Source organism: Diorhabda sublineata, chromosome 3 (assembly GCF_026230105.1).
Source record: "Diorhabda sublineata isolate icDioSubl1.1 chromosome 3, icDioSubl1.1, whole genome shotgun sequence".
Classification (NCBI taxonomy): domain Eukaryota; kingdom Metazoa; phylum Arthropoda; class Insecta; order Coleoptera; family Chrysomelidae; genus Diorhabda; species Diorhabda sublineata.
Window position 1 is genome coordinate 35,173,821 of NC_079476.1, and position 14,820 is coordinate 35,188,640.

General features: G+C 30.1%; 3 protein-coding genes across 3 annotated transcripts; 2 read left to right on the forward strand and 1 right to left on the reverse strand.

Annotated features, from left to right (window-relative positions):
- Nucleotides 1-48: 48 nt before the first annotated feature.
- Nucleotides 49-4,388, forward strand: LOC130441026 (ribonuclease H2 subunit B). Its single transcript, XM_056774484.1, has 4 exons — nt 49-519; nt 1,291-1,521; nt 2,727-2,866; nt 2,968-4,388. The coding sequence occupies exons 1-4, from the start codon at nt 435-437 to the stop codon at nt 3,445-3,447; spliced, it is 936 nt and encodes a 311-aa protein (XP_056630462.1). The 5' UTR covers nt 49-434; the 3' UTR covers nt 3,448-4,388.
- Nucleotides 4,389-6,204: 1,816 nt separating this feature from the next.
- On the reverse strand, nt 6,205-8,871 carry LOC130441912 (28S ribosomal protein S15, mitochondrial). The gene is made up of 3 exons (XM_056775785.1): nt 8,247-8,871; nt 7,910-8,183; nt 6,205-6,462 (listed from the first exon to the last, which is right to left on the reverse strand). The coding sequence occupies exons 1-3, from the start codon at nt 8,605-8,607 to the stop codon at nt 6,276-6,278; spliced, it is 822 nt and encodes a 273-aa protein (XP_056631763.1). The 5' UTR covers nt 8,608-8,871; the 3' UTR covers nt 6,205-6,275.
- LOC130441913 (transport and Golgi organization protein 11) lies at nt 8,754-10,898 on the forward strand. The gene is made up of 2 exons (XM_056775786.1): nt 8,754-9,242; nt 9,464-10,898. The coding sequence occupies exons 1-2, from the start codon at nt 9,029-9,031 to the stop codon at nt 9,910-9,912; spliced, it is 663 nt and encodes a 220-aa protein (XP_056631764.1). The 5' UTR covers nt 8,754-9,028; the 3' UTR covers nt 9,913-10,898.
- The last annotated feature ends 3,922 nt before the right edge of the window (nt 10,899-14,820 follow it).

Here is a 14,820-nt window from a genome sequence, read left to right on the forward strand (position 1 = left end):
ACAGATCACTGGAGAATGACGTTCACCAATCCAATGGATCACCAACTGTTCAGCCAGTAAAAATGACTGGATCTACTATATATTCAAATTTACCAGCGCAAAAATTCCTCCAGCTTAACTGATTTTTGATATTATATTATCCTAATCATAAGAGCGTTTTTACTTTTTGAGAAAAAAGATTCTTATTCCGTTGATTCAATCCACAATTAGTGTAAATTTACTTGCTTATCAAAAATAACGGATTTGGTCAAATATATCGTAATGATGATCAAACATATCATACATAATTAAGAAGAAGCAAACAGAAGAAAAGCAAGAAAAAAACTTGATGACATCTGTCAATAATTATCAACAAATTCGATTGGTTTTAACCGGGCATATGGGGTTTGGCGTCTGATATGTATTTATAATTTTTGCATTATTTATAAATTAAAATGCCGCGAGTGAAATCTTCCCCTAAGAAATGTATAAAAACTAATTTACAGCAGCCTGCCAATTCATGGATATTTTTATTAAAAGGTGAATATTTGCTTGTTTACTTTATAATTGGATGTTTTTAATTTTTTTGAAAAATTATTATTTGTTAATACAACGAAAAACAAACCACCTTTTTTTAAATAGGTTAATAACATAAACTATACAATATTTTAGTTGCAATTATATTTATATTCTGAAAATGTAAAATTATATTATTTCTAATGAGTTTAGGATTTATTAACATATTAAATATTTGCAAATTTTTTTCTTGTAAATATAATTGTCTACTATGTGTTGATATATGAATTACTTTCTGTAGCTTATTTATGTTAATTCTTGTATCTAAATTGTAAATGAGAAGATATTAATATAGAAAGTTTTTTTCTATTATTGTTATTATTATTTAACAGCATATATTGTTAAAATGGTATATTATTAAGAGTTCAAACAAATGCATAATAAAAATACTATTATTTCAGACTTTTCTATAAGTAAATGATCTCCAAATAAATCTACTATATTTGATATTGCGTTAAAATAACCAAATATACTTTTAATCCTTAAATATATATGTGTTCTTTAATATAATAAGTATTTTGTATCTCCTACGTGAATTTGATCACTTGAGCTACTTTAATTGATATGCTTAGTAATTTTTCTATTTTAGTAGGAAAATCTTGCATTTTTGTGTTATTTTTAAAGATATTTATAATATTTTTTTAGAGGGTAATTAGTTTAATAATTCAAAGTTTTTTTTAAAACATCTGTAAAAACATCAAATATTAATACAAGTTAATCCTGTTGTTCTTTTAGGTGAAGCTTTAGAACTTTCTGATCAATATACAGGAAGTGGTACGCCAGACATTGTTACTTTAAGACACCCAAATACAGGAGAATCTGCTGTATTCTTGTTTTCACCTGCCAATAATTCGGTACAAGAGGTTCTTGCTTACAATGAAGGAAAGCGATCTTGGTTTATTGATGAAACTGTTAAAAGTGATGGAAAAATGCATCTGTCTACACCTATAGATCCTATATTTTTAGGTAAGTATGTGAAAATTAAGGATCACCATCCTTCAACAAGTTTTTGAAACCAAAGAACAAAAAAATATAGTAAAGCAATGGATGTTAGCAGTTCATAAAAACCATGTTTGCTGCCAATGCACAAAATAGATCCAGTTTGTTCAGGTTTACAGCAAATAGATGGTATGTAATATAAATGCCATAGAATTTATGTCAGTGCAATGAAATTGACTTTAGTGAATGTATTATTGGCAGAATGTAACGAACCTCCTTTGTTTTTGCGGTGGCAATTATTGTCTCAGAAATATTTAATTAAACTAGAAACCCTTAGGGCAGATAAGATAAATAAATGTCACAAATTGATATTCAAGAATTAAAAACACACTTCCATTTGAGGAAGCCTTCATTCAAACCAATAAATTCATTAATAAGAAATCATTCTAGCAAAGTTTGCTGGCAAGACAATAATATATACTGATGGATCTAAGACAAGGGAAGGAGTTGGATATGCAGTATACATTTAGAAAACAAAACAATCTTTACCAATTAAATTACCGGATTTATCTAGCAATATCTTACAAGGTCTTTTCTAGTTGAAGACAAATAAAAAAGATGGGGTTGTGATTTTATTTAACTGTGTGCCATAAAAGATACTCATCTCAATAGAATGAAATATCCTATTTTTTGTGATATCAAAACTACATTATTAAATTTAAGACTGACATTCATTTGTGTTAAAGAACTTATTGGAATATATGGTATGTATCTTGGCAGAAATACTGGGATACACCTATTTTCTAATTTATCCTACCGTATACTCACCTCAGAACTACATTCTTAAATACAAAACTTCGAAATTTTTTCTTAGGTAGTATACTTAGAACGAAGACTGATCATGGGAAATACCACATCCATCTTGTCAAGCTGAGCATTACACAATCATTAGCCTGTACCTATGATGATAATTCATATGCCAATCTCAATCACCTTTCCTTCAGATGCAACAATCACATTCATAAAATAAAAATTTGTTACAGTCCCTTGTTAAACAAAACTACTCCCTACATGTAAATATAGATAACTGACTTAGATCTATTAGTAAATTTTATCACGGATATTAAAATTAATATTTAGGTGGAATCATTGAAAAATTCTGTGGCCTCGATAATTTCTAGTTTTTATTGAAAATATTGTTGTATTATCTTATTATAACTCATTATTTACAGTTCTTCCATATCTTAGAAGATATTGTGCTACTCAAGCCATACCTTTGGATCAATTATTAAGAGATGACGAGTTTCCAGAAACTGAAAGGTTGTTAAAATCCAGTGGTCTCAAATATTTAAATTTGATTGCAGATAAAAAGGTGATAAACAAACAAGAGCTTTTTGGGCATTTGAGTATTTCTTAATTATTAGAGGTCACCTATCTTATTAGAAACTAATTTTCGTTTGTTATCATTTTTAGGGCGATGAAGAGCTAAATGCTTTTAAGTATAATGAAGAAAAAACACTTACCTGGCTAAAAAAGAAAACTGAACGTGTAGCAGATATCTTGAAGCAGAAAAATATAAATGTAACTGGTGGAGTCATCTCTGCAACATATGTTAAAGCTGTCAGAGGAGATTCAACAGATAGTGAAGCTTACTTGAGGTATGCTCATGGAATTGTTTCTGAATATCTGATGGATGATCTAAGTCAAAAGTTACTTAGATATTTGAATTTACCTGAGGATGTCCAAATCCAGCAAAATTTAAAAAGGAAAAGCGGTTCTTTAGGAGGAATGATGGAACCGAAAAAAACGAAAGTTGAGGAAGAAAATAAGTCCAGCACTTCCAATATTTTAGATTTAAGTAAACCAGATAATAAATTATCTACCAAGGATAAGAATAGAGCTAAAGCAGCTAGTGGTAGTAAAAGTATCTCCTCATTTTTTAAGAAAGCCTAATAATTTTATTCTCAAAAGTAATGTTTTAGGTCAATTTTAAAGGCTGTGTAGAAGGTCTGGTTTAAATTTTGTTTGTTTCGGTTTTAACATGTTGAACTCATTAATTATAAGATTGATTTCTCTATTTTTTCAAACTCGTGTAAATAGGTATTAAGTTAGGATTTAGAACATTTATTTCTGCTCTTTTAATTTTTATTTTTTATCTCTTAATATAAATGTAAAAAAATACCTATGGTACAATTTCTTTGGACCCCATTTATGCAGCAGTATCTGTTATGCATAAATTTTTATAATAATCTCCGTGTACATAAATATTTTATACAGATCTTCAACACGAGCGTGTGTACTTAATTTTTTAAATAGTAACAAATTCCTAATCATCGAAAATAAAAAGTAAACAGTATTAGTATTCAATTTCAGTATAGGATTTTTCTTTTTACATTTCCAGCTGCCCAGGAGAATTTTGCTCCCTCTTGTAACCCATTTCTTTCACTGACTTACCATCTTTTTCAATTTTTGTTGGGGTTTCCACTGTTTGTTCCCAGTTTATTTGTAGTATTCAGTTTTTTCTTGTTGCGCCACCTTATTTTCACTTAACATTATTTTTCTCATTTCTTTATTCTTTCTTGAAATATGTCAAATAAATTCAGTTCTTACCTTTTTACTTTTTGTATTACTGATTCTTGTTTTGTTACTTTTCTAATGTCTACATTCTTTATATTGTCCCACATAGTTTTTTGTTATTTTTTCATTGCATTTATATTTGTCCATTTTTCCATGATGTATGTTAATATTTGGTACATTAAATATTTTTATTTCATATCCATATCCATACGTGTCAACATCAACCTAATTGAATGAATTTATTCTGATCATGTACTTGTAGTTGTCGATAACTATATAACGGAAAATGTGAGTAATAAATTTCTTTTTAATATTAATTTTTGTTATTTCAATGATTACTTAATAATCAACTTTTACAGATAGATACGAGAGTTGGAGAAAAAAGGAATTTAATATATTATAGGTGTATTTAAGTTACACATTTATTTCTATCCGTTGTTGCATTTTTCAATTTCTTCTAGACCTAATCTCATCAGAAGCTTTCTATTAGGAAGCCGGTGAGAAGGAGTCACTTGTTTTTGCTTACATCCAAATGCTTTTTGGATCTAACGCTTTCAACGTTCAAAGAGATCAAAAATAAAAGCTTCATTCTTGTCATTTTCTAATTAAATTTCACACCAGTATAGTATAGGATATAGTGGATGAAGGGCTTACTTTAAACCTCAATGGTTGTGGCACTATTTCCCAAGTTGCGAACAAAATTGTGGACATATAACTATAATAAACACTCGTTTCCAGTCAATGGAAGACATAAAAGACAATATGTGATTAGTAATAATTCCTTCAAATATTTTAATAAATAGATTCTTTTTAGACATTAAAGAAAAGGAGGCAATTTTATGGGAGATACACAAATGTGAACTATGAATATTCAGTGCTGGATGAGCCACATAGCAAGAGTAGCAAATACTGTGAGCCCCGCGTTGTCACGGTCAGAAAGTAAAAAAAAATGGATAGTTACGTCCAAGGAATGCCATCCACATTTCCAGATATGGAGGCAACAGACATTAAAAGGCATCAAGCAAAATACAAAGTACACCCATTTCAGCAGCTCTACTACAAAATCAAACAGCTTGAAAACGTTTTGAAGTTCAAGTATTTATTAATTTATTTAGTAGGGTTTTTGGAATATTTCAACAGTTAAAATTCCTCACATCAAAAGACAATTTGGAAAAATCCTCAATAATGGTCAGTGTTTCAATGATTTGGGGAATAGTCTAGGAAACAAATTAGTGTAGTTTGCGGAGCTGCTGAAAACAGATGTGGCTACTGTTATTGATAGCAAAGAAAAAGAGTCTGGAATTGCAATTTCATAAACTTATTAAATAATTTTTCAAGCGTCTTGTTTCCCACACACAGAAATTGCTTTGAGAATGTACTTGTCTCCCATGAAGACTAACTGCAGTGGCGAACGTTCTTTTTTTTATTGTTCGTATGTAACTTTGATCGGAGTTTATTTCAAAAAATGGTATTACACGAACACAGATAGGTATATGTGTTTCTACATACATTCGGCACTGTGAATATTATATATGTTTTGTTTCATTAACTGTACTATTTGGGTATGCTTCATTAACTCTCAATATCTAAAACAAATTTAAAACACAACTATCTGAGGAAATCATTTGGGAAAGATGATGTATCATTAATTCCTCTAGTCCAATTTCATAAAATTGGCTTTGTATTCATTAGGGTAGTCGTTAAAAATTAAATTTTTTGTGACGCCCTCTAAAAACTTCTTTTTGATGAAAAACGATGTGTAATTTTTTAATTTTTTTTTTAATTCAAAACAACAGGTACCTCTACGCGATCCAAGTTAATTAAACGTTAGGTTCTCAATTGTCTTCTTCAGGACAAGCTTATCCTACAAGATATACTAATAGAAAAACTTGAAGGCATCAAGTATATCCTGTAGGCTAAGCTTGTCCCGAAGTAGACAACTGAGAACCTAGATATATGATTAACCAACTTAGATCGTCTAGACCTAGAGGCACATATTTTGAATTAAAAAAAGATCCCAGTGTTTTTAATCAAAAAAGGCGTTGCAAAAAATGTAATTTTTAATGACCACCCTAGTATCCATAACATAATTGATAGATGCTATATTTTTCGAGTTTTGCAAGGTTTTAAATATGACCAATATTGTCAATATCATATATTCCGTTGCTAGAACAACATTGATATTGAAACAATTTACAATACATTTAATTCAACTGATTATTAGATTCGGCATTTTTCTTTTTTAATTCTTCCAACTGGTTCTTCACATCATTAATCTCTTCCTCTGTAACGGTTACTACTACATTGCATGCTTTTTGTTCATCTCTAATGAACTGCAAAGTTCGAATTTTTTCTTCTAAAAAGGCTGGTTGTTCATTTTCTAAAGTGAGCCTATTAACATAAAAAAGCAAAGTCAATCAAATAATGATTGCCAAAAGAATACAGATTAATTAAATATAATATGTGATAGTTGTAATTATTTTGATTAAATATTGGATCATGGTTAAGTTAGATTCTACACAATCATTTGACAAAATAATAAGAACAAATATAGTACAAGATTTACAAGAAATAAAAACAATTGAAAAAGGAATAAAGGTAATAAACATGATTATAAATAAATCAAAAATTATGATATTAGTCAGTCAGACGATTCAGTAAGAAGACAAGATAAATTGAATACAACATCTAACATAATAGAATAAATGTCAAAAAAGATTAGAAATAAACCAAATGCAAGTAAATTCAGCAAATATAAATTAGGGGTAGTCCAAAATGCAAGTAATAGGGATTTATAAAACACAAAACTGAAAGAATACATATAAAACATCAATAAGGGCATATAAGGCTATGAATGCAAATTGGAAAATTATTAAAAAAAAGAAACTAACAAAAATAAAAGCATATAGATATTTAAAACAATGATAGGGCCAATTGAAATCCAACCTGTGGAAACATCTTATTTAGTACATAAATAAGAATAATTTTTTTGTGATAATTTACATTTAAATATTTTGATAAATACCAAAGTATGTCAAGACGTCAATGTTTACATATTATTTTAAACTGATTTTCATATAAAAGAATAAGAGAGAATAAAATAACTAAATAGTTCCACTGATCCAGTATGAAATTGATGGAGTATTAAAAACAGATAACAGTAAGATTTTACAAAGTGTACAGAATTCAGTGATATGGGTACATATACAGAAAAGAAAAAATACCAGATTGAATATCACTAAATAGAAGACTAGAAGCCATTGGAAGTTAACAAGGAAAGAATAAGTAAAACCAGACCTCAAGAGAATTAAAGTAAATAATTGCAAAAAAATGTTGTTGGACCAATCCACCCATGGATTATTGAGTTTACATAAGTGGGTACAATATATTTTATTAATTACCTATTTGCTGTATATGTGTATAGGGGGCGTCCATGAATTAAGTGAGGTGTCTTTGGACACATGTAATGTGATAGTGGCCAATTCCAACCTTCTTATTTTAAATGCAGCCCCCAGTATATCATTTATTTTTTGATTCTTCAGAAAACTCAAAACATTCATGTACTATACCTATCTTTAACTGTTTCCAAAGTATTGATTTATTACAAAAATTTACATTAAAAAAAGGAAGTATTTTATCTAAAAAATCACTTCTTTACACTCAATACTTTTTTCTCATTTAGCTCTTGATATGGGGAAAGTAAAAAAACATTCCAGTGTTCCTTTTTTTTGATAAGAAATAAAAGAATCCAAAAAAATTCCACACCATAGGTCAGAATATCGTTTCAAACATTTTTTAATAAATCTATGATGCCTATGATTGGATATGTCAAAACTACCTGTAAGCCTTTAATCTTTCTTCTTTTATACCATCACAATATTTATCAGTAAGTTTTTTCAATGATTCTTTCCTAGTAATCCAGTGAAAATGATTAGGTGGAGGTTTGTAAACTAAATCAAGAGTTTCTAGTAACCATTCAAACTTTTTGTAATCCCATCGACGAAGATATTTTAAATGTTTTTTTCTTCGGTCTATTAACTCCTTAAGTGTTACTTTCATTCTTATATTTCTTGGAAACCTTTCCATTGATTCCTGTAGTGCTCGAATTATACCTAAAAACATAAAAAGATTAAGTTCTATAATCTAATACATATTTCAAAACATAATTTACTCACCTGTCCACCTAGCTATTTTCGTTTCAATAGTACTGAAATCTAATTCGTGTCTTTGTACTTTACTCATCATATTCTTAATATATAAATTATTTGCACACTTTTTCGGAGCAAACTCCAGAGAAAAAAGTTTTTTAACATTATTGTCTGCTGTTGCCAACTCTTTAGAATTTTGAAATTCTAATATCGTTTCAGATTTATTTATATTAGAAAAACCTTGCAGATCTCCACTTTTTTCAGGTTTAAAACATGGTATTTTTTCAGGACGAACCCATTTTATTTTTAAATCGCTCTTAAAGGCATAAGATCTGGAAAATATAGTAAATGCATTGTTCAATTTTTTTAAATACGGTAAACTACTCATTTTCAATCAAAAACTTTCAAGTGACTAAATTTTTAAAAGGTTAATTTCCTGTGTCAAATCTTCCATATTTATTTGATAGCCTTTTAATTACAAACATTCTAACCACGAATAAAAAAACATGTTTAATTTCAACGATTGTTAAATATAAAGTTTAATTACGATTAAGTAGGTAATAAGGTAAATAAAATTTATTTAAGACACAGATGATTCAAAATGAGTCTCCAAATTATTATTCCTATAGTTAGCTTTTTAGTTTTCTCAACTAGCGCTAGCTAATTTGACATTTGACAGTCGTGGTGGAGATGATGGAAGTATTTTTTGTGTAATAGAAAAAAGTAGAAATTTAACCAAAATTAAAGTTGGAGTAAACAATTTAATTTTAGTTAAGAATAAAACAATATACTTTAGATCAATACGCAACATGTCCACAAACTCAAGTCCAACACATTACACCGATGATGCATTTGTCAGTGATGTTAATTTCAAAGTAGGAATTAATCAAAAAATGAAGGTTCCTGACAGAATAACCTTTTCATCAGATATAAACGGCGATAGTAGAGGCTCTTGGACAGGGGATAATTTAGATATGAATGTACCAGAACGGATATTGGTAGCAGGACAGCATCAGCATGTTGGTATGTAATATTTATAAAATGAAATAGTGTCTTGAATTTAAAAATTATATATAACATAATCAGTTGTATAGGAAATTGATAGTTTTGGGTCAAATTTCAATATTACAAAAGATGTAGTGACAAAGTAAACTATGAATAACCGAAATATTAGTAATACCATCAAATATTTAAAAAAAAATGTAAATCAATGATTAATTAAGGACTAATATTCTTTATTTCAGGTACTAGAGCTCCACCTCGTGAAATAGTTTTTGATAATTCTATTATCCCTACAGAACCTTATTCTTATGACTTACCTCGTGTGGCTACTCCACCACGAACCCTTACTTTGGACAAATATCCTTTTCCAGGTGTAGACGAATATGAAGATCCCTATGTCGAAGAAGACCAATTGCCTGTAGTCAAGACTGCTCCAAAAATCAGAATGAATGATGTCAGTTTCCATTTAGGCAATCAATTTAATGATTCATCAACTCAGTTATATGCAGGGGAGGGTCTAACTCCTGCTGAAGAAGTGATACACTTAAGAAGACAGATGGCTAAGTTAAATAGAAGAATTATGGCTTTAGAATTAGAAAATATTAATAGATTACAAAAAGAAAAAATTGTTGTTGGTTTTGGAATTGCATATTTTCTATTGAAAGTTATCATTTGGATGAATAGGAATTAAATCATTTTCTATTTACAATATTCTGTAGAATGTATTTGATGAGTTCTAGTGATCCTTCAAGTATTGACAAAAAATTAGATGGAATTAAATTTGGTCATAAGAAACCATAGTGGGTGTTCATCGTTTGTTGTTCGGCATATTCAAATGAAAAGATTTTCAGTACTACTTGATATTTGTACTTGATTGTCAAAATATAAATTGGTTGAAAAAATTGTTGTTTTTTAGAGAGCACAAGAGGATAATTAAGCAATTTGTGTAGGTTTAAAGTAATTAATACTTACAAAAAATCTTCAGAACTGCCAATTGAAAGGTTCCTATGGCAACAAAATTATTTTCAAAAATTAGAACTGATTGGATAATCCTGAGTGATGATATGACACATGTTGTAATGACTAAATTGTCATTTTTTAGACTAATCAACAACAGTTTTTCTTTAGTCTTTGAAGACTGGGTATCTAAACGAGAGTCACACAATGTAATTGTATGGAAAGCTGTGTAATACCTCACATTCAAAGAGCTATTATCTTAGAGAATTTTAGTTATCTTCAGTCTCTGAAGATTATAACTTGATTATAAAAACGAGCGTCAATGTTCTGTGGTAAATGTGATGATGCATCTGAATAAATTTTAAATTTGGTCAGAAAAATTTTATAATTCATAGTTGATTTTGCATATAGACAAAAAAATTGATTGAGGTGTTTTAGGCGAATGATGACTTTAGATAGGAAGCTAAACTGCAAGTAATATTTTTTTACTATCTAGTTTTTTGAAAATATTTAAAGAGGGATAAATCTAGAACTTGGGTAGTTTTATGCATCATATATTTTTTAATGATACGATTAGTATTACCATATAATATATTATCAAATGACTGTAATTTAATTTATTTCTATTTGTTGAATTATTACCAAAAAAATTTGTAAAATGATTTTCAACTGTATCCATATTAATATATTTGAAATTTTTTCAATAAATTGTTACCTTGATATTTGTGTTTTATTTTTCATTTTAAATATACGAGGGCGATTCAAATTTGATCAAGACAAACGAAATATTTACAAAAATTCAATACTGCAAATTTCTTCCGGATCCCGTGAAAGCCTTGACCGTGTGCTCCAGGCCTTATTATCTTAACACTATCGAATCGGATTCTCCTGGCACGTCATGACATGTGATATCATGGAAGGCAGAAGTTACTAACGAAATTAATATGATCTGGAACGAGAATTGATTTAAAATGAGAAAAAGTGCATGTATTAAATAAAGATTCGTTAATCGGTCTCAAGGAAAACCAAAAATGACGTAGAGTGTTTGAATTTGTTTATTTGATGGTGAAACATTCTCACAAGAATTATGATTAAAATCGAGATGCGCTCAATCAATCTAATAAAGTGTTCACTCCTGGGAAAAGCTCTTAGTTAGTATTAGTTTAAAACTCAATAAAATTCGAAAACTCCCGACCAAATTCATATAAATAAAGATAAGAAAAGGTTAGGTTTTCATTTTTTTTTTGAGTCGATATCCCAATGTAGTAGCATGAAATATGATTCTCAACGAGATTGTGCAGATAACTCTGTTATCACAGCTAAATATAGTAACATATCTTTTCCAATCTTATCTTAATAATTGCTTCTAAATAGGAATCAAATAGAAAAATCAATTCTATTTACAAATATAGAGATTTTCATCTCAACCGTTGGGCGCAAGCGCTACAATCGAAAGAGTGTTTAAGTTTTAATGTTATATGCGAACGAGGCTACCTTCTGTTTTGCAGGTATTCTGCGGTATCCCTGTAACTGCAGCCGCAGCTGTACCCATCCACCCCCCATTTTATTAAGAAAAAAAAAACAAGAAAATTTTCGAAAAACAAAAAGAATATATCCCCAAATCGAGAAGAGCCGTTATTACTTACATCAGAGCTCTCTTTATTTTTTATTCTGGCCAATGGTTGTTCGCTTTTCTTTTCATCCAGGACAGCAAGCACAACCCCACGCAACCTTCACAACCCCAGCCCTGCAGAGGAACAACTTCCATATCAGGTCAACTCTAGCAAATCTTCGTACTATAAAAAATTTTCCTTATCCTAAGTACAAATTTTGCAACGAATCTTTTTCTGTGCGGACAAGGCTCTATGTATAATAAGTAAAACATGCATGTTTTTATCTGCATTTTCTTATTCTGACCAGTAATGGCTACAACAATATTCAGAAATTAAAAACTGCTACTAGAGGAAACTGCCTGCTATTTGAGGATCTTGTCTGTACAACGACAATAGTTAAATTGTATAAATAAAAGACGCCTCCTTGAGCCTCTTGGTGCGAGTCTCGTCGAGTTCTAAATATACACATTCTCGATTTATTCAGTTGCCCGCTACGTCTACTACACAATGGACGTGAATCAGTTGACTGCTTTAGCTACTTTATATGCCTACCAATATTATATCTTGCGTTCATTTGACCTAACTAATAAATCAAAATACCTACATATAAAGCTATCTAACACCTTATCCGAATCCACGCGACATTCACATTATTTTTATCGATGTGAAAAGGATTTTTTGGATTCCAAATAATTAGATCCAATTAGTATAATTCCATAAGTGATGCAAAAATCGTTACTCCACTTACCAAAGATAAAAAATTTCACGCGTCCATACTATGCAGCAGTTAACAAAAGAGTGAGCGCGTGCTAGAGTGTGGATGATTGTCTCGCCTCAAACCCTCGAGTCTTTGGACTCGCGCTCAAAAAACGAGATTAAACGAGAACGAGACGAGGGAACACGAGCGCATCGTCCTCACTCTCGCAATCGCGTAGCCTCGTGGAGCGGACTTAGGTTGGAAATATAAAGAAAGACAACTTGAATTTTCTATACAAGATATTAAATATTTTGTTCGTTTGAGATTCGTACATATCATACTTTTCTATACATTAGTTTCTAATCCTCATAATGAGTGTGGCTTTCAATTAACCTTATATATATAATGGAGTAAAGTTATGCGATAATGATGATAATTTTTTTTAACATGTATACATTTATCATTACAGGCATAAATATTTATAATTTGTTGTTACATCCAATTTTATGCAGTATTAAAACTGTTAATCATTCAATATTTACGTCGTTTTAAACGTATCTTTTCTTTTTTTTTTTTTTCTAGTATTATGTAGAACATTTGGCAATTTTTTTAAATACATTCACCCAATAAACCATTTCACACCGTTTTAATAATCTAACTGATTAATTGATTTTTTAATTAATAAATTTCGATTCGCGTCTAATGTGGAACTCAAATTTGATTAACCAATTTAAACCTACAAACATCAGTGTTTTTTTTAGAATAAGGTTGTTGAGTTTAGATACTAGTTATTTGGTAATTTTTATGGCAAATATCGACATCGTCGCTTTTTAAGACGTCGACGTCGCGACGATGAAATCATAATTCCGATTTTACTCTAGCTTCGGTGGTAGTCATACTGGCACCGCAAATTTTCCACACAGCGTTGTCAGATTTTCGATCTAATTATGCAACAGTACTAAACACGTTTTATAATTTATCTCGAACCGAGCCAAATCATACCGGATGTTTTCGTTAGAAATATAATGTTTGGTTTTTCAAAATATCCTCTATTTTTATCGGAGTTTGTATGTAAAATGGTGTTTATCTGTAGCAGTTTCACATGCATTTCTTGATTACTATTCGAATATACTCAAGTACGAATAATGTTTTTTCAATAAATTTGAAATTAATTTAAGGGAATAGTTCCGAAAAGATACAAGATTTTGCTGAAATTTTTGCAACATTTTGCCCTTGATTAGAGAAAATAATCCCCAAAAAGGATTTTTACCGACCATGCTTCGTTTGAAGGGAATAGTTTCGAAAAGATAGAAAATTTTGCTGTAAATTTGTGCAAAAGCTTGTCCTTGATTAGAGAAAATAATCCCTAAAAAGGATTATTACCGACCAAGCCTCGTCTGAAGCGAATAGTTCCGAAAAGATACAAGATTTTGCTGAAATTTTTGCAACATTTTGCCCTTAATTAGAGAAAATAATCCCCAAAAAGGATTTTTACCGACCAAACCTCGTTTGAAGCGAAAAGTTCCGAAAAGATAGAAAATTTTGCTGAAATTTGTGCAAAAGCTTGTCCTTGATTAGAGAAAATAATCCCTAAAAAGGATTATTACCGACCAAGCCTCGTCTGAAGCGAATAGTTCCGAAGAGGTACAAGATTTTGCTGAAATTTTTGCAACATTTTGTCCTTGATTAGAGAAAATAATCCCCAAAAAGGATTTTTACCGACCAAACCTCGTTTGAAGCGAAAAGTTCCGAAAAGATAGAAAATTTTGCTGAAATTTGTGCAAAAGCTTGTCCTTGATTAGAGAAAATAATCCCTAAAAAGGATTATTACCGACCAAGCCTCGTCTGAAGCGAATAGTTCCGAAAAGATACAAGATTTTGCTGAAATTTTTGCAACATTTTGCCCTTGATTAGAGAAAATAATCCCCAAAAAGGATTTTTACCGACTAAGCCTCATTTGAAGCATATTGTTTCGAAAAGATGAAATTTTTGCAACAGCTTGTCCTTAATTAGACAGAACAATGTCACCAGAAGGTGACATAGTGTGACAAGGGGCATGAGGGGTCAAAAACTTTGTGATATCACATGTTAAAATTCAAAATCCATAACGCGAAATTCTCACTTGAATAAAAAATTTATAAAACTTGATTTATATTTATTAGTAATAATTTAACACTCGATATGAGATTTTCTCACGAGCGACAACAGTTTACATCTAGAACGGTGTTGAAATGAAAGTGAGACTCTGAGGAGAGTACTGAATGGTATGGATTTAAATAAATTCGTCAGCTCGCTCGCTTTCAAGACCTATTGCAAACGTTCAAGTCCTAAA